Genomic DNA, 21,195 nt, shown 5'->3' with positions numbered 1-21,195 from the left:
AGCAGGAAGGACAGGTCCTGGAAAACCAATCAAGCCCTAAGTAAATGTGAAAGAAGTATTTTAAATTCCTATTATTAACATGGCCAAAGAATGAAATGTATGAACAGCAATGCAGTGGTTTGCCTGGAGACTAGAAGAAAGAAAACCTGAAGATTGAATAATATATTTCCAACCTTTTTCAGGAAAGTCAGTATCCACCTGCCCCAAATGACATCTCCTCTTGACTGCTATACTTGTCATTTAAAATTAATATGCTGATATTCTTATTTACAGATCAGTTTGTAAATGATTTTTGTCATTGTGGATCACCCAGAGAGTCTGAAGAAGTCTGGACTGTGGCAGACCATGAAATGGCTACGATTCCCCCCTCCAAAGGCCCACCTCTTTACAGTGTGACTTTGTAGCTCCTCCCAAGAAGTGGAAGAATATACACGCAACTCCATGGTTCCAATTATCAGACCCCGGGAACAACATGAGTAAAGGTAGAAAAATGGAAATGAGAAGGGTATGTTCATGAGCTGGTGAAGACTGTTAACAGTGTTCTTAAGAGGAGTGGGGAGATGGTTACTCAGGAGAAAGGAGCTGGGGCTGAGCATGGTGGCCTGCGCCTGTAACCCCAGCTAATTGGGAGGCTGAGGTGGGAGGACCGCCTGAGGTCAGGAGTTGGAGACCAGCCTGGGTGACAGAGTAAGACCTCATCTCGAAAGAAAAAAAAGACAAGACAGGACAGGGCAGGACAGGACAGGAAAGGAAAGGAAGAGAGAGAAAGGAAGGAAGGGAGAGAGAGGAAGGGAGGAAGGGTGGAAGGGAGGAAGGAAGGAAAGGAGGAAGAGAGAAAAAGAGCTAGACAGACAGGAGCATGATCTGATGCAAGAGGTACTGGAAAAGAGTCCATCAGAAATGCTGGGTGGATGGGTGGGAGCAGTGCTGGGGAGGAAAAGGCATCAGGGAGGGAGTTGGAGGGGCAACTTGTAGGCATGAGGAGGAGGCTGCACATGAAGGGATGGAGTATAGATAAAAATTTCAGTGTAATTTTGAAGACATAAAAAATTTAACCAGATTAGTGACTGAAAGTGCATGCATTAGAAATATGCCATGGTTTGAAGCCAAGGAAAATAAACAGTGAAGCAGACGGAGGTCAAAAGACAGTTTGCTCAACTGAGAAAAAAAAAAAAATAGGTAATAGCTAATTAAGTAGTCAAGAGCCAAGCTTTTACAGTTACCCAGAGCTGAATCCTTGTTGTGTCCCTTGCAGTGGAAACCTTTAAGTCTCAGCCTCCTCATCTATAACATAGGTTTACTATTTCAGACCCTATAGGGCTGTGGTGAAGGTTAAATGAGAAATTACATGATGTGGCTGGCACAGTGTCCAGCTCACTGTAAGCCATTTGATTAATTATAGTTCTTATAATAATAATAGTAGAAGCAACAACAATAATAACAACAGTAGTAAAAAGAATGGCCTTCAAGGAGAATGACACTTCTCTTTGTTTTTACAGATACAATAGGCTTTGGTAAAATTTCCCAGGGGCCTATCAAGATAAAAAATCACTCTGATGGCAATTCTGGAACTAGGTACACTCTATCTAGCACAGTCAGGAAAGAAAGGTCTGGATTCCAGTTATGACTCTTTTACAGTTATTTACCCCAAGTCTCGGTTTTCTCATCTACATGCTTGTTATGAAATGATGTATTTAGAAATATACCGTACGCTGTGAAGCTTTACAGAAATATCAGTTGGCCCGACTCTTACTGCTCTATTTGTACTAAATAATTCCTAAGATGCCTAAAACTATTAACACAAATTCTAAAGTTGTCTGACATAACAACATCCAGAACATGCTGAAATTCTGGCTAATTCCACAACACACAAGAAGGGCAGAGAACAGAGCCAAGTTCCTGCTACTTTCTGTAATTTAGGGGTAGGGAGCCTGGGGAAAAGAATCCTGGAACCACAATGCCTGGATCAGAATCCCAGTTCCTCATGCCTGAAATCCTAGTTCCTCACACCTGTAATCCCAGCACTTTGGGAGGCTAAGGCAGCCAAATCACGAGTTCAGGAGTTCGAGACCAGCCTGGCCAATATGGTGAAACCCCATCGCTACTAAAAATACAAAAATTAGCCAGGTGTGGTGGCAGGCGCCTTTAGTCCCAGCTACTCGGGAGGCTGAGGCAGGAGAATAGCTTGAACCCTGGAGGTGGATGTTTCAGTTAGCTGAGATTGCACCACTGACTCTAGCCTGGGCGACAGAGCCAGATTCCGTCTAAAAAAAAAAGGATCCCAGTTCCACCACCTATTCATTGTGCTAACCTGGGCAAGACTCCTAACCTCTCCATTTCTCAGTCTCCTCATCTGTAAAATAGGAATACTTATACCACCTACTATGGCATCGCCACGAGGCTCAAAGGAGTGAGCAAGTATTAAATAAAGTAAAAATAATAAGCAATGAGTAACTAGCATAAGAAGTCTGTCCATGCAAGTTTCAACACCTATGTGTGTAAGCAATCCAGGCCCCACTTACTCATAATCTTCCAGGCCCTACTTATAATACTCCAGGCCCCACTTACTTATAATCCTCCAGGTCCCACTTACTTATAATCCCACCTGCCCCTTTCTTTAACTCAGGTCAGTGCTTGTCTCATGACTGGCAAGTCACTGAAAAATAAGAAAGAGTCACACTTTTCCTCTCATATGAATCACCAAGTTCAATAAAGTTGAGAATTTCAAAAGGGCATTCAAGCTGCTTACACATATAAGGCCCCTGAATGCACTGCTCACATGAGGAATTTTTGTCACAGGATCAGTGAGGGGCCATCACCAGAAAAGCAAGGCAGGGTTAAAAGGAAGGGCCCAACTAAAAATGCAAAGGGAGACTGTCAAAAATCACCTGACTGGAGAAGGCATGCCCAGGCGTGGGGAGTGGGAGAGCCCCCTGGCTGTTGGCACGGCCATCGTAGGGTGTGAATAACACAAGGATGGCATTTACTTGGAAGAAGGCTCATTTGTTGAGATGACTGCCTTTACAGAAAGGCAATCAGAGCCACTGGGCAATGAGGATGACTGGGTTCAATGGGCATCTCCCATCCCTCCTTCTCCAGCAGCACAAACAAAGGTAAAGCAAGATTGGGAGCTACCATTTATACAAAAACTGTATTGTAACTACAGAGGCTTAAAATCGTGTGAAATCGATGGAAGCTGTAGAACAAAGGCCGATGGAAGACTACAGTATATGACACAAACACATTAGCCTACACCCTACATTTATATGTGAACACCTTTGCTGTTTAATGGATGAGCTACTAATAACTCAGAAACAGTTTAGCTTATATCCATTTGTTCATAAACTGTCTCTGTGAGGCTAAAAGTAAGTTGCTGCTTTAAAGAAGTCCATCTCTCCTAGTTAAAATTATTTTGGTCTCAATTTTACGAAATTAATATAATGTGGGAGACAGCACAACAATTTTTGCTGGCTTCCAAATTAAAAATAGTTGAAATGACATATCTTTTATTTTGGAAAACCAGGGACAAAAAGATATTCCCAGCCAACAAGTGAAGTGCCAAGTTTCTGTCAACTGCTTGGTTATAATTTGGAGACTTAGAATTAAATTTTATATCTTGAAAAGTGTAGTTTTCAGAAAAAGAAATGATGTAAGGCTGTTGTTGCAGGCAACTTTTAATCAGTCTTCTAATAACGATGACCCTCCCATCGTTCAGTGCTCTGCACTGAATCTTGAGACTTTTTAGCTGGAGAAACTCCCCTGTCAGGAGGCCCCCCAAGGAAACACCTGGGGGCTCCATGAACACGACCCATCCAGCCCTTTCTTTCATGTCAACCTTGACCAACAGTGAGCGCCACAGGCCTATCTCATACCACCATGCCCCGTTTCATGGTCTAGGGTGGAGACCACGAGAACAAAACTGCACTGATGAAAACCATAGCTGTACCAAAAAGTACTGTACCAGGTACCAAGTTTATATTCCACATCAGTGGTCCTTAGCCCTGGCTGCACGCTAAAATCATTCTGTACATTAAAATCATTTGAAGATATTAAAGAAAATACCAATGTCTAGGGCCTATCCCAGTGAATCATAATTTCTGGGCCCTGGCATTTTGTGAAAAACTCCCCAGCCAAGGCTAATGTGCAGCCGAGGTTAAGAACTGCTGCTGGCTATGGGCGACAAGGCACAGAATCAGCAGGAACTTAGCTCTCCACAGTCGGGTGAGCACCTATTCCCTGAACACCCTAGCCACGTGACCACTGGCTCACCTGCTCTGACATGCAATGATTTGTATATGCCTTCTGGCTTCCAGGAAAGAGCTGCTGGAACATACAGGCCTGGAGCCCTCTCAGGTCTGCCTCAGTCTAAGCTGTGGGTGAAATCTACAAAATTCATTTTTCTGTCAGCCCAGAAAGCTGCCCATACAAGCAGTGTTAAGTGGGGGCTCAGTCAGAAGAATGGCTGATAGTCTGGAGAAGGGATTTTATTTCACAATCATACACGTTAAGAAACCTCTAACAGGAGTAGGGGTGGGGGGCATTGAGAGCCCATTTAAAACAGTATTCTATCTACTGACTTTGAATCCCACTGGGTTCCATTCAATCATCTTTCTGCTTAGTTTTAGTTGAAGGAGCAAGAAAGACTCCCCTTAATAACCAGGCAAGAAAGCATCAAGTGTTTTCTCTCTTTTGGAAACAAGTAGGTGTCTACACGCTTGAATTTGTCACTGTGCTCCAGTTTTGCAGACAGTGATCTGGCTGGCACAAAGATTCACAGACTCAGTGCCCACAAACAGCTGCACCCTACAGTACCAGCAGGTGCACGGACAGAGCCCAGCGAAAAAATTCAGTGCAAGAACAATGGCGCCGTTATAATGCCAAGGGACAAGGCCCCAAACTAGCCACTACTTCACTACATTTGATGACGGGAAGAGCTAGAAACTGAGCCGCAGCTCCCTGGGATTTGGCCTTTTTGTCCCTAAATCATAACCACAGATGCAGCCAGGTAGGGCACCACAGTGAGAGCAGCTATCAAATGCATGGCCGGACCAACCAGAGGGTAAGTAAAATTAAAAAAAAAAAAAAAAAAATCGCTCCAGAAAATGTATTCCTTTCCTTTTAACACATCTTCTCCTCTCCTGAGCTGCATTGTCACCAAGTTTACATTTACATCCAAATATGCACACACAAAAAAATTAAGGATGCATCTCACTCCCCAGTGACTTTATAACAGGTTGCTAGGTAACAGTGCATACAAGTCAGGTTTCAGGACCTCCAGTAAGCCACCATAAAATAGCCGCATGGGTCTTTTGCATAAATAGTGTGTGCATTTGTTATCTGTTTTCTTACGCCAATTGATCAATCAGTAAATATTCTGACTGCCAAACCATAAGCAACTCCCCATCAATAGCTAACTGAAAACACAGATCACAATACAAGGCTTTGATGAGCAATTCTTCCCCCTAACCTATCAATTGGCTTCTCCCCTTGTGTCTCTGCTGCTTGCAGTGCTGACTCCAAGCAGCCTTATCTTATGCTCCCTGAGATTGGGTCTGGAGCTAATTACAGTGTAATGTGGGCACTCAGAGCTGAACCCAGCAGGAGCCATGCATCATACACAAGGGTTTTATCCAAAGACCAAACCTTCCCTGTTCCCACTCACCTTCCTCTAGATTTTAAAACATCCCTGGAGTTATGGAGTAAAGGGAGTAACACCTTACTCGGAGTAATTCACCCCTACTCAGATTGCCCTTGTCTGTTAGGTAAGGAAACGTCCCCCTTTCGAAGCTATGTGATGTGAATGTGTCATTTGCATTCCTTCCCTGGGGATTGCACTATAAGGGCCCATAAAAGGAGCCCCCTTTGCTATCACGGTGGCAGGGAGGACAATCAAGGAAAAACTAGAGTTCCCCTGGAGGTGAAATCCTAAAGGATCAGAACAGCAAACAGGAATGCATGAAAACATGCATTTTCCTACCTGCTCAAAAATTTTTAAATGTAAAACTCAAAGTCTCTAAAAATCACATTTTCTCCTCAATTGGAATAGAAGAGGCAGAAGTCGGGGGAGAGGGGTGATGAGGAGCAGAGAAGCCAGTGTTCTTTAGAGCCACAGTCAGAAACTTGGCCGATTCCAGCACAGGGCCCCCTCACGCTCACTGCCAGCTGGTGTGCTTCACTGTTATATTCCCTGCTCTTTGCCTACTTGGTTCATTTCTGGGACATCTCATTTTCCATCCCCTACCTTTCCTCATTTGTCCCAACTAGTGTCTCCCACTCCTGAGGAGCAAAGATCTGGGGTGAGGGGGACATTCCAGAAGACCCAACTGAAGAGTCCCTGAGCAAAGGGACTTCAGAGTGGAGCTGAACCTCTAATTCACCTGGCAATGACATTTAGTGAAATGCAACTCACAGTCCATTTAAAGGAAGGCAGTGACCAATTATTCTCCATTTAAAAGGGTATTGTCAATCTCCAAAGAGCTGACATGGCATTTGGAAATCATGGTGGGAACTGCCATCTTCACTGAAATACAGAACCAATTCTCCACCGACCTTCCCCCACCCCCTACATCTCCTTTAAAACTTAAAAATCATACTTTTAAAAGCATAATGAGTAGCCACACAATCTTGCAACATACCTTCTCATTCCAAAAGAGAATGACAGGAAAAACAGAGTGACCTAAGACCTTGATGTCCCTGTTCAACACCACAACTTAAATCAAATATGTTGGGGAAAAAATGATAAAAAAGGAAACATCATGTACAATTTGATGGTGATAGAAAGTAATGTCAACTAATAAGAATACATCTTTATAATTTATATTCCATCTTTTTTTCCCAAATGGATCAGGACAGTTTTATTAAAAAAAGAAATTTTTTTAAAAATGTGTTTTTAAATTTCACTTTACATGAGGTCCCTAGAGTAGTCAAATTCAAAGACATAAAGTTGTGGTCTCCAGGGCCTGTGGGGGAAGAGGTGAACTGAGAGTTGTTTAATGAGTTTCAGTTGGAGAGAATGAAAAAGTTCTGGAGATGGATGGTGGTAATGGTTTGCACAACAATGTGAACGTACTTAATGTCACTGAACTGCGCACCTAAAATGGTTAAAATGGTAAATTTTATGTTAAATATAGTTTGCCATAATAAAAAAATTTCTCGTTTAAAAAAACCTGAAAAACTTCTTAAAGACAGTTATCATTTGCTCAAATTTTAGAAGTCTATAATTCCTAAAAGTAGTCTTTGTATATGTGTCCTTTAAAAATCTTATAAATTAAGACAGTAAAGAACTTGAATAATGGCAAAATGAGGTATTCCATACAAGTCCAGTGCAGAAGAGACATGTTAAACAGGGCCCAAGGTCACACAAGAAACTGACACAAGCCTGGCTTACCATGTGACCTTTCCCACCTACAGTAAGAACTCATCAAGGGGAAAAAAACAGAAGCAAATCAACAATCTCTACTGTTTTGAGACCCAAGCCAAAGCAATACTACTTCCAAAGGATTACACACACACAAAGTCAAGGAGAAAACGTATGGAAGTGCAGACTATCCAAATTTAAAGGGACCTTGAAATCATCTAGTTCTACCAGCTTATTTTACAAATGAAAATACTGGTAGACAGAGAGAGAGACAGAGAGAGAGAGAGAGAGAGAGAATACAACCCTATTCAAGTACCTGACAGCTTCATGAGAAAATCAGACGCCATCTTAACAGAGATGTCCTGGCTGAACAATGCTGACGCACTGTTGGCCACATACTCGGAGGGGTCTTTCAGCTTTGTGTGGTTGGCGGGCCTGTTGGCAGCATTCAAAGTAAAGGAGGTGGGCAGGCCGTTATCTTCCTTGGGTTCCTCCTTCACCAGCAAAGGCGAGACGCCAGCCCCTCCCTGGCTAGTCCTCTCTGGAGTGTTAGACGTCATCATGGTCCCCACTAGCTCTGTCCCTCCTCCTTCCCTTTGCTGCCCCAGGCAGGCACTGTCACTGAGGTGGGGAGATCCCTTGACATCTGGGTCTGGGATCTCCTCCTTCACCTTGGCTTCTGTCCTCAGGAAGTGCTGATGGCAACGCATGTGGAGTTTCAGGCTGAAGTGGCGTGAGGAAGTAAAAGGGCACAGCTGGCACTGAAAGGTCTCTCCCCGATCCTGGTGCTGATGAACCTGACGGAGAAGCAAGAAGAATGAGCTAGCCACCGTGCATTTATGGAAAATGCCTTGCTGTAGATCCAAACCATTCATCAATCATTTCCTCACCGGGCAAAGGGCTGGCCTTTGTACCGCAGAGCGTTTCATTACGGGACTCCAGGTAATGAGGCCAATCCCTAAACATAAAGTGGGTCCCCATAGGTTAAGAGTCCATTATTAGGGCCACACTCACAACTGAGGATGCAGCCGGCCAATGGATGCTATTTTGGGTAGCATCCCAATATTCTAGTCATCTGATCTCAGTTGATGTCTTTGGAGAAAGTATTATGAACCCAGCACAATCCAAACTTACATAATTACTAGTTGGGGGTCAAAAGAGGTAACCTGTCAAGTAATTCCTCTCACAATAATGACACTTTGCATGTATCCAATTTTTTGTTACCCAGAGAATTAGTTATGTTTTGCAAACATAATTTCAATTTTCAAAATGCTGCTCTTAGATAATTAAGAATGTAGAAAATAATGTCTCCAGGGTATTCCCGTTTCAAAGACAGAGAAATTGAGGCCCCAGAATAAATGGATTGAGCGAAATTACATACAAAAAAGAAAAAAGCAAGGTAGGAGAAAAACCAAGGTCTGACCCTCACCAAGTATTCTGAGCAAGAGGAAACCAATTTTTCTAAACGTGGCTATAATATCATGCTCCAGATTCTGACGTCTGCAATGAAAGAATGCAGACTTTTAAATCCAGTTCCAGTCTTGCATGCACACGATACCTGTAAAAATTGGGAGAAACTTTTTTCTTCCTGTCACTACCAAATTTAGTGCTTAAAAAAGTGAGGAAATCATTGCATTGGCCTGAGCCAGGCTTTGAGCTGGCAGGTGCTCATAAGCTTGTAACTTCCCCATTCATCTCTGCCAATGCACTTTAGTGCTGACCTGCTACACTCTGCTATTTCAGGACTGGCCCTCCCTTAAGTAGAAACTGCCAATTGTGTAGATGTGGGCCAAATGATTTGGGGAGCTGTGTGATCCGAACAAACAAGTAAGTGATTGGAATCCAAAAGCAAAACAAAACTGACACCTCCTCTTTTAGGGGTGACCTAAGTAGGACTCGAACCCAGGTCTCACCAAGGTTAAAGGCTCACGGGTTAATCCGTTGAGCCACCTGGCCCCTCTGGGTAGGTTTCCTTTCCAAGAGAGCAAGTTTTACAACAGCTGTTTATGCATTCTGAATGCAATCCAAAAGCATTATTCATCAGCCAAAACATACTTTTAAATAATGTTAAGTGACCAACAAAAGCAAAGAAATTAAAAGTTAATGGTGAGATCCTGTCGCTACAGCACCCCACTGTGGCTTTTTGAAAAAAACAACAGAAGAGATTCTGGGTCCCCCAAAGCATGAGTTTCTCAACAGAAATAGCCATATACACTTAAACCCAGTTAGGCAAAGTCCTGATCATGAAAAGGCTTTTCCTCTGCTGGGGTGGTGTGCTGGGGGTGGGGAAACACACCGATTGTCACCAGCTGTTAACATCACCCCTTTCTGTTCTTTCACAACAAAGGGATTTCACTGGGAGCTGATCATTTCATTTGCTTTCTCACAGAATCCCCACCATCTCCTCCAACCAACAGTCCCAGAGGACCCTGACTGGTGCTGCCAAAAGCATGCCCCAGAACCAGGTGGTAAAGGTCACGAGGCAGAGAGCTTCCATCGTCCCTGAGAGCAGTGCAGTGGGGCAGATCCATTTCAGAAGTGTCCTTACATCTACTGACCCAGGAGAGGAGAGGAGCTAATCCAAGAACAGAAGCTCCGGAAGCAGCTTCTGGAAGGAGGAAAAGGACAGAGCGCGAGCCCAAGTTCTAAAATCAAAAGGGAGCCCTGGATTAAAAACAGTCTGTGTGCATGTATTTTATGTGACTTCTTTTCCACGAGATCCTGGCCTTGTTATATTTAGTTACGGACAAATTAGTGAAGCTTTAAAGGAAAAACAGTGGGTATTTTGTTGACTTTTGCACTTAACAGGTTTTTTTTGAGCTACACCTTCCCAAAGGGACTATATATCACATTTGGCCTTTGAGAGAAGTATTAGCTCTATCCTCTGACTGCAGTTTTTTCCCCCTTCTCTCCTGACATTTGAGCACTTTTCTGTCATAATTTTTATTCTCTTTAGCTTGACATTTGCTTTAAAGACCCTTTTAGTCTACTAAAATGAAGAGATGCTTCTCTAAAGCACGTCATTCTTTCTAGGCCATGTTTAGGGGCTCACCTACCCCCTGGTCATTTCACATAAACAACCCATATCAGGTGCTGTTACATCATTAGGGCCATCTCTTCACCACTGGGGCCATTTCTTGGTAGCAGTTGGATTCTTGGGTTGTGGTACTTCAGAGCTTGGGGAAATTTTGGGAAACCTCTACTGCATCCCCCACCAGGGGGACAGGTGAGGGCCTTCATGAGAAGTTACAGCTCCTTAAATGGCAGACTTGAGACTACTAGAACTCAGTACCCTGACTCTTGGTCAGTTTCCTGTCAATACTTCACCAGTGTTCTTTGTCTTAGCAGTCCTCCTCACCTTTTCTGTTCAATTTTAGTTTATGAATTCATGTTGAATTCCTGTATGTTCACTTATCCAGGAAAATTTTAAAGGACTTAATGGAAATCTGAGATAACCCTGAGGAAGCTGGAGGCCTTTATAAGCTCCTTCCACAGCAGGTCATAAAAACATTTGCACAATATATTATGAAGGAAAGGTGGGCTAAAAGAACGTACAGTGACTAGGACATAATAGGATAGAGTAAGTACTATAATACAAATATAGTAAGTACTATATTTGTTGAACAAAGAAAGTAGAATCTCATTTTTCTTTAAAAAAATTGATATACCAATATAAAAGAATATACATCAAAGTGATAATGGTTATTTATCATTCTGGGTGATGGGATTAAGGATCAATTTTATATTCCTTTGTTTATCAGTTTTTCTAAGTTCTCAGCACTAAAGACAGATCACGAAAAAGGGAAACGGAGTAAAATTTATTTTAGAGTAATTTTTTATACCATTTCATTGATTATTTCTAAATGCGAACAAACATTAATGTATATTCAGATGGTTTTCGGATGATTACTGTATTAGCTACCTTTACTGAATGTTGTTTCTCCAGGCTAGGCACTGTATTAAGTGCTTTATGTGCATTATCTCATTTAACTCTTATAACAACCTCATGAGACAGACTGTAGGATTATTATCTCCATTAGTGGAAACAGAGGTTTGGAGAGGTTAAATGATTCCTTCAAAGTCTCACAGCCCCTAAGGTGGAACTGAGATTCTAACTAGGGTTTCTCTGACCATACAGTTTGAGATCTTAATCTCTGGCTATACTGACCCCACTTCTTAGGCAGAATTCATTTAGAAAATCTGTCCACGGCTGGGGACAGTGGCTCACGCCTATAATCCCAGTACTGCGGGAGGCCAAGGCGGGTGAATTGCCTGAGGTCAGGAGTTCAAGACCAGGGTGGCTAACACGGTGAAACCTTGTCTCCACTAAAAATACAAAAATCAGCCAGGCGTGGTGGTGCACGCCTGTAGTCCCAGCTACTCAGGAGGCTGAGGCAGGAGAATCGCTTCGAGCCGGGAGATGGAGGTTGCAGTGAGCCAAGATGGCGCGATTGCACTCCAGCCTGGGTGACAGAGCTAGACTCCGTCTCAAAAAAAAAAAAAAAAAACAAGTCTGTCCATCCACATTTGTAGTATCTGGTGGATGTAGCAGAGGATATCTACCCATAAGGCTACAACCATTATATTTCCAGGTAGACTAGATTTGCAAAATGTAGCAAAATTAAAGTGTGTTTAACCAAATAAAATCATGAATGCTTTGATTAAAAAAAGAACAGCCAATAAGTGAGATGGAAAGCAGGGACAAGAAAGAATATACCATTTGATAAAATTAAACTTGCATGAGCTTTTCTCACACTTCCCGTATCAAAAGCTCAAGTCATAGCTCAACAGGTTAGGACACCATGAGTTTGAATAAAGTAGTAATTTCACACAACTGCTTTATCGTACTGGTTATTGATTTGTTCTGAAAGCATTCTAAGACCCCACGACCCGCAAAGCCCTTGCAGCTCTCATCTGTGACACTGCCATGGCCGGCCGTCTGTGTCATCAAGGCACCCAACTTATCTCCCTGTAGTTTCAGGGTCAGTAGTTCCTGCTATTGAAAACCCTGCTTTTTTTCCATGGGTTTATAAATAGGTTGTTTTAAGTGACCCCGAGCTGAAACCAAGCTTACAAGGTGTCAGGCTAGATGCAAGTTTTCTGCCCGCTGAAGCTTTAAATTTGCCAGACCTGATTTCTAAACACAGCTTAGGAAATAGTAACTAAAACAAATTTTCATTTTAAAGGCATTTCTTTTGAAGTCTCATCCTACTAATGAAATTCAACTTTGCAGGTTTAAAATATAAGTTTTTACTTTGGGAAGAAGTGACAGAGGATGAGGAGGGTTAAAGTAAAAACTAAGTCGGCTGAGTAAAATTCAGCCAACCAGAACTCCTGGTTAAATGGATTCTGAAGATGAAGGGCATGCTACTCCCAGGAGACAAAGGCAAATGATAGAAAACAAATTACATCATGGATTTAAATTTTTTTAATCTTCCAAGCTATTTCCTAAAGTCAGTAGAGGTTCTATCTGGTCACACTTTTTTAGAGCTATAATTCTGAAGAGTGATTACTTATCTATTTAGAAGGATTAGATCGCAAGATTTCCAAATAAACAAATACCTTAATTATGTCCACACATTATGCTTCTTATGGTAGGAAAGGAAACACTTTATAAATAATGTCAACAGTCAAATCATATCACAACTATCAGTGAAGATATGATTGCTATTAAGATGCTCAATGATAGTTATTAGAATTAAATAACTTCCTTTGAAAATTCCTGTGTCAGACATGTGGCTAATATTCTCTCTTTAAATACTAATGACAAGTCTTCCAGACAAACATTATCGTTCCCATTTAACAGAAGAGAAAATTCAGAGTCTAAAGGTTAACTTGCTCAAGACCACTTAGCTAGTAAGTTGCATAATAAGATTTCAATTCAGGTCTATCAAATTCAAAAGCCCATGCTCTTTTGATCCCATGAGTTTCCTGCTTGATTCTGAGACAAAACCCTTCACATTAATGGGGTCAGCTAAAAAGATTTCCATCTAAGTTTTCCCCCATCTCACATAAGAGGGACTCATGGATGGATTCTAGTCAACTCTTCTGTACATGTTTAGTGTAGGTTTGAGCTCCCCAGTTGTTTTTAATAGGACATTGAAAATTATGTCCTTGGATGTTTGGTAAATGTAATCCTGGGAATTATGATAGCTCAAACAATGACAGCCTCAAGGAGAGCTACAGTCTTGTTAGAAAGGGCCCCCAAGCCTCCCACAGGGCTAAATAAAGTTAAAGGCCAGGTGCCTTCAATGTCTTCATGCCTCCTACACAGTGTCTCTGCGTGTTCCTCTGAGTTTGCAAGCTGGAGAGTAAGGCAGTAACAGACAAGGGCTCTCTCTCCAGGAAGGGGAGCAGGTTCAAGAGCCCTCTCTTTGGTGCTCAGTCCAGCAGCTCTTCCTGAACTTGGCTTTCCCTGCTTCTTGCTGTTCCCCAACCCTGCCTCTGGGTGCCCCAAGAAATGCGTCAGCACACAAGCCAGGCAGGCTGCTGCTCCCCTATAGGAGAGGACCACCCTCCAGTAAGTACATTATCTGGATATTGAAGGTTCTCTCTGCCTTTAAGTTCTTGGCTGCAAAGTGGACATTAACACCTTTCTGTTGAATTCTACCTTGCTACACGGAGTACTGTCATCCACATGCTCCATCAGTGAGGCGCCCTCCCTCGGCCAAGAGGGAGGTCAGCTTGCACCAGACCATGTACAGGAGCCCTGGCTGTGCCTGCCTCTCCAGGAGGTGCCGTCGGTAGGTGGCTTACCTTCATGTGGGATTTGAGATTGTCCTTGCGAGCACACCGGAATGGACAGAGCGGACACTGATGACTTTTTAAACCTGTGTGAATCACCATGTGCCGCTTCCAGTAACTCTTCCTTTTAATAACCAAACCACATATTGGACACTGGAAAGGCTTTCCACTTTCCTCTTCTGAGGCTTGGAAGAAGGAGAAAGAAAGGAACATTAAGGAAAACAAAAAGGTACATTGCATCTGGCATTAATTCACATACACTGCCGTATAAAAAGCACTAAAAATGATTTGGGGTTTTTTCTTGACAATTCCGAGATTTTATCCATAAGAAAGTTTTAGTACTGCTTTTCTTCAGGTAGAAACCCATATTCATCTAGTTACTTTCATCTGGGCTCCATTTTCCGAAATCTGATCATCCAGCCTTGTGAAAGTCTGACTTCCAGAGGCCATCCAGCACAAAGGAAGACATCTGCAAAGGGGCTTCGCCCGGCTTGTCCTAACTCAGGGCCCAGGGGCACCATCCACAGTCAGAGAAGCCTGAATGCAGGGGCTTTGTTTCCTGAAGGAAACTGTCAGACTCAAGTCCATGTCTGAATTCCTGAACTTGGAAAACAGTGAGAAATAAAAACAAACCACATGGGACAGAGAATAATGCACCGCTCCACACTGAAAACCAAACAGCTATCATAAACCTCACTCTCTGAACTCCAATGGAGACAAATTTTTGGATCCCTACTGCTGACTTGTTTAGTTGTGGCTTGAGCAGATGCTGCTGCCAGTGTAGCCATCAGGGGGTCTTAAGGTCAGGGTTTTTGACCCTTTTATTTCTGTCCCTTTGGTAGCCACTAACAATATGTGCTGCCTTCCTCTGCATGGTGACTGGGCTTTGCTGACCACTTTCGGAAGAGCTGCAATGGGGCCACTGCAAATGCTCCAATCTTTCAAGAAATTAAACAAACCAACTACCTCCTCCAAATAAAGCTAGGTCGTTCTCAAAGTGAAGGGTCTCTGTTGTGACACTATTGCTAAACTTCTGGTCTACCAACTTACATTGCTCAGTGCCACACTAGCCTCTGCAATTTGAGGATACAGGGAGTAAAAATAAGCAGAATCAAGGGCTTAGACATTTCTTTCTTAATCATAAGGAATCAGAAATATTTCAAAACCAGTTAAATGACTTGGCATATGTGCCCACAATAAAATATAGAAAGCACTTTTTAAAATGAGCTAGATCTACAGACGATGATATAAAAACATGTCCAAGATATTAGCACTGGTGGATAAAGCAAGATATAAAACCATATATCCAGGGTGATTCTATTTTTGTTTTCTAAAAAAATGGGGATCAGTCACAGCTAAAACCATTAGGTGAAATATTAGCAGGGAACTTTATAAAGGATGGATCAAGTTGACAACACCTAAAACCACTAATTAATCTTAACATTACTAAAAATGGGGCAGATACCGTGTACCTTCTGATGTCATCTGTGAAATGTCCTTATAAAAAATTAAACAATCCTCTATATAACTAGCCCTTTATTGGAAATACAATTGATTTTTTAAAAAAAGTGTTAAACACACCAATGGGATGAAATCAGCCAAATCTATAACGTGTGAATTCCTCAGGACAAATGACCCAGTTTCTTCAACATGTAAATGGCATTTTTAAAAGAGAAGAGGTTATGGAAAAATAAAGACTTAAGAGATATATACAAAAAAATGCAAGATGTGAAGCTTATTTGGATTCTGTTTAAATAAAACAACTGTAAAAGGACATTTCTCAGATAATTGAGGAAATACTGATTATAGCTTGGGTGTTCCAAAATATCATTTAGCAATTGTTACTCCTGTTAGATGTGATAGTGGAATTGTGGTTATTTTTTTAAGTCCTTATCTGTTGAAGATATATACATGGAAGTATTTACAAGAAAGCTGACCATGATGTCTGGGATTTGCTTTAAAATACTTGAGAAAAAATAAAGGGAGGGAATGGGAAGAATGGCATTAATAAATGGAACAAACAAAAAATGGTATCTTTTTACTTGCATGAAAACTTTCTGGAAGCATACCCAGGAAAACACTAAGCAGTTATCACTGAAGGATTGTGGATTAAAAGGAAGGAATCATGAGGGAAACTTGTGTTTTCATTTCACATCCTTCTGTACTATTTGAATTTTTTAACGTACACGTTACCCTTCTAATTTTAAAAGAAAATATTCCCAAGAGTATACTTTACAATAATTTCATCATGTATTTATTGGGTCAACTGAGTCTCTACATACAAAGGAACACTTCAAATGGATGGAACCAGAAGGTTCTGGAATAAAGTTACAGCATTCTAAAAATGCAGTTTTACTAATACAGGTCTATTGGTTAGCTCAACCATGCAACTTGGAAAAAGAATCAAGTCTGGAAATTCTACTTGTGACGTGTTCCACCACATGTATTTCCTTCTGTAATTAGGGGAGTAAGAGGAAATGAGGGTTTCCTTTTACTCTAGGAAGAGCACACCTTGTAGACACACATAAACAAGCATTTTTATTAACCCCCTGTAGCTTTTCTGCTGTCTGTTTTCGTGAATTGCCTCTGCCGATCTGGAGTCCTATTTGTAATTATGTCTCTTGTCTTCTATGCTTCCTTGTCATTTCCTCCACCCTGATATTTTGATCATGAAGACTACATGATGAACAACAGACTGGAGAGAAAGGACTGAATAAGGCCTCTACGTGAAATTACTGTCATACACTACGGGGAAAAAAATCATAACAATGTCTATTTGGGGTTGTAAGAACATCAAAATAATAGGAAAGAGATAAACAAACAGGCTGTCATTGATCCCCATCTTCAAGAAGTATGTCCCACTATCAAATTCCTAAACTACCTAATTTTACAGAACTGTCTGGAAGAGGAGAGAAAAATTGAGATGTCTTCCACTGACCTGAGATTTCATGGCACACCATAGCAAGGCAATAAAAGGGCATTAGCTGAAAAAATGAACTCCGCCGGCTTCCCCTCACATCTTGCCTTGCCTAATGTGACCAATGCATTTCCTATTCTTTCTGAGACCCACAGTCTTCACCTTAATCAACAATTCTTTATTTCAAATGTATTACAGAGTACATTACATTTAACCCTGCATATTACTATTTCATATAAATCCATTTAGTTATGCTTCCTTAGTTTTAATTAGTAACAAAATACACGAGTTGGGAACAAATTAGGGTGCACTTGAACTGACTAGGAAAAAAATTAACACACAATGAAGAGAAACTAACTGCAAGAAATGCGGTCAAACAGCTACACTACTATAATTTTTGAAATTTTTAACTGATCACAGCAGGAAAGGAAGACGACAGAAACCAAATGATAAAAGAAACCCAAGTACCATGATTGATTTTCACCTTTGGCCAGTAATCTCCCCTGATAACATCTGCATTTTTATTTATTCAAGAAAGAAATTTCATATTTTAGTAGGATGCTCTCCATGTGTTTATGATGTTGTTAAGTACTTTAAAGAAGGGAGGAAGTAAGGTTGTATTCTATTTCGTATGCCAAACTATTTTCAGGGAACTGACAGCTGTAAATTTCACTTAAAGTTAGAACCTAAGGAAATATGACCACTTCCTCAGAATGAACCATACACTTTTGAGGCAACAGGATTGAAATGTTCATAATTTTGCCTAGTTTACAACTGCCTAATAAATAACTTTTCCCAAGTATATCACTAGCTACTTATTATCACTGCGAACAACACTAAATTCCACCAAATGCTAAGAGAACCAGTGGGATGAATAGCTGCTGATCTGCTCCTCTGGAGATAACTATTCTCTTCATAGGCAGTAATATTATTGGAATAAAAGAAATAATGAATGTGCACAAGACACCTGTCACATAGTAAATAGAAGCTACTTGTAGTAGCAGTTGTTGTATTAAGAGTAGTGACAATAAACAAACTCTAAACATGCCCTGCAAAGCTGAAAACTCACCATCAGAGCAGATGTAAATCTAAACAACTAACATCACATAATAAATACACGGTTCAGAGCTTGGCCCAACATGGTAGTTTGTCACTGGAGCCAATATGAAACCCATAAGCAGAAGTCCATAGTGTGGCTCAGGTAGGGTCTGGCTCAGCCTAGACAAAATACTGATGGATAATCCAGCCCAGCAGGGAAAAAAAAGACATGGAAAAGATAGTGAAGAGTGGAGGGAGGAATTGGCTGCAGTAGGGCCTGGAAGTCCTTACCTTTGTGTCTCCAGCACCCAAACAATGCCAGGTACAACATATAATTCAATAAGTGTGTGTTAGACCATAAGGAGATTAAATGAAAAAGGTTGGGTTAAGGGAATAGAGAGAAGTGAAATGAGGGCTAGAAATGGAAGGAAAAGATGCAGGAGGCTGCCAGTAAGTCCCAGTGGAACTTGTGTTAGGCCAAGAGTGTGTGTATGCCTTTCACATAGTGCCCCAATACACATTCTAAATGAATGGATGGATAAACAGATAAATGTTCATGTACTTAGACCTCAGCTATTTCCAAAAATGAACCTGGAGCAGCTTATATTAAAAATGCATATGGTATGACTACATCATTAATAAAGTACAGTGATATATGTTGAACTATTTATAATGAACAAGATCTGCCCAAAGCAGAGATGATCTTGTGGGAAGCTTGATAGTGAATTTTAAGAAGCAACATTAAACTCAAAAATTAGGGGGAAAAAAGTTTGTTTTGAATTAATAAACAGAGTTTTAAAACACTGAGCAGTAAGTATAAGCAAGGAATTCTAAAACAGGAAAGGATCTTGCCAATCATCCAGCTCTGTTTACAGATGAGGATACTAAACTGAGGTGGTATGCCGTGAGTCTCTCTACTAGTTAGTGGCAGAACTGAGATTACAGCTCATCTCTTCACTTCTGGTTTGCTGCTCTACCCTATTGCCTATGCATAAATCCCCAAAACAACAACAAAACTTCATTGGGCTAAAAAAAATTTTTTTTTTTTAAAATCATGGAGGGTTGTAGTAGCTTAACCGCTTTAACACAAAGGTATTTTAAAAACAAATGTAACTGTTTTGTAGGCTTTGAAATCAAACTTCCTGTTGTTCAATCCTATGTGGTGATTTGCAGCAGGTCAACATAACTTGCAATTGGATAGTTTCTGCATATAGACCTTACCATAAACTTAAGAGTTCAAGATGCCTGGTGACCCTGGGTCTGCATAATCTGTGCATTATCATGGTCTTCATTCTGGACCTACTAACACTACCGGTGCACATCTGTGTAGGATGACGACCCATCTTCCTTCCTAACAATACACGTGGATTTTAAATCTTTTAACAGAATTGCTTTGTCATGTGTCTCAAATGCTATTTCATGGCAACAAAAACAACCTAGATTAGCAATGGATGTCCCTGGGTTTATCTGTTATTATGGATGCAGACTTTATTAATGCCTATTTTAACTAGTAAATATTCAGAGAAGTCTGATATCTAGAGCCATACTAAGTTTAAATCACTGCAAAAATATAATTGAGATGAACGACGGACAGTTCTAAAAATCTTTGTTAAAAAGTGAATTTTCTAAACAGGTTCACGTATGGGATCATTCTCAGATTAAGGCTGATTGAGACTTATGGCCGGGCCCTGTGGTTCATGCCTGTAATCCCAGCACTTTGGGGGCCTGAGGAGGGTGGATCACTTGAGGCCAGAAGTTCGACACCAGTCTGACCAACATGGCGAAACCCCATCTCTACTAAAATTACAAAAATTAGTCGGGTGTGGGGGTGCATGCCTGTAGTCCCAGCTTCTCAGGAGGCTGAGGCACAAGAATTGCTTGAACCCGGGAGGCAGAGGCTGCAGTGAGCCGAGATTGCACCACCGCACTCTAGCCTGGGCTATAGAGCGAGACTCACAAACAAAAGATTTACTATAATAACCATGGGCCTAATGGGAGTATCAGGAGAGGTGATCTCCCTCTCTGGACTTTGTATGCTTTTGCAATAATTTTAATAACATCACATAAATATTAAAGAAAACAGCAGCCAGAAACCCGCTATGTATTGACCCACAGGAAATATTCTTAGTTCTCAGCTATGTGAGACCAGGTTTGCTTCTAAGAATATTTACATTTTATTCAGTACAATAAGATGTTTTGGAGACCCTCTCTCTGAAACCCTCCCTGTTATTTCTTTTAACCAGGAGTATGGCATCCTGGGAATCTTGTTGGCCTTCTACAAGAAACTTTGTCTTTAAAATAAAAACCATTTATTTTATTCTTAGCTGCAACAGAACAGTAGCTTCAAAGAGAATTCAGTCAATGTGTGACATTTATCTTTATAGCAAATGGACATAATCTTCCCTCTATCGTGTCCCCTTTCAGAGGAGCTGTGTAGCATGTGCTGGGGGCGTAGGGTCACATGAAAGAAACCTCCCCCTCAAGTGTCACGTCTCTCTTGCAGGGCGGAAAGGCTATCGAGTGGTGGACTCTTGAAGGAATTAAATACACCATGACCTGGCAACCACTGAATCCTGTTCAAAAAAGAAGAATAAGGCCAAACCTAAAAGACGATTTTTTTTGTTCACGGTTTGGACTTCCCTTGACCTAAAGAAGGTCAAAGAAATGCTGGTGTCTAAATTACTCAAGGCAGAATCAGCTTTTCTAGAACATATCTCTTTGTAACTTAAGAATCAACTTTATATGCCTTTTCTTTTTTTGCACATTTTGAGAAATCGCTTTTTAAAAATGAAAGCCCTGCCTGAAATCAGGATGGTGTGTAGTTTATTTTTGTGGCTTTTTGTTGTTGTTCTTGGGGGTGGTTATTATTTGTTTACTTTACTCATTAGGCAACAGAAACTCTTTTCCCTGCTGTGAGAGGCCATTGCACCTATGTATTTTGAATTAAACTAAGATTTCCTTCTAAGGAAGAGGAAAGAATAATAATGACAAATGTTCTGAAACAGGGGTGATGGCTCTCACCACATTTCCATAATGCTTCTTAGGTAAACTGAAGGTACATCCCAATCCAGCCCCAGGTGGCCCCCAAACCAACAGTACAATGTGTGGAAGGTGGGGGAGGGAGGGAGAGAGAAGAAAA

The 21,195-nt window shown here is 41.2% G+C and overlaps 1 protein-coding gene across 5 annotated transcripts in view; it reads right to left on the bottom strand.

Moving 5' to 3' along the window:
• ZNF827 (zinc finger protein 827) overlaps positions 1-21,195 on the bottom strand; it is a 174,712-nt gene that overhangs the window by 113,816 nt on the left and 39,701 nt on the right. For all 5 annotated transcript variants that reach the window (XM_050791755.1, XM_050791756.1, XM_050791757.1 and 2 more), the window contains exons 3-4: positions 14,114-14,286; positions 7,674-8,154 (exon numbers count right to left, since the gene is read on the bottom strand). In XM_050791755.1, the coding sequence (XP_050647712.1) occupies positions 7,674-8,154; positions 14,114-14,286 (654 nt within the window). The remainder of the gene's footprint in view (positions 1-7,673; positions 8,155-14,113; positions 14,287-21,195) is intronic.

Source organism: Macaca thibetana, chromosome 5 (genome assembly GCF_024542745.1).
Source record: "Macaca thibetana thibetana isolate TM-01 chromosome 5, ASM2454274v1, whole genome shotgun sequence".
NCBI lineage: Eukaryota > Metazoa > Chordata > Mammalia > Primates > Cercopithecidae > Macaca > Macaca thibetana.
This window is presented reverse-complemented; position numbering and strand designations above follow the sequence as displayed.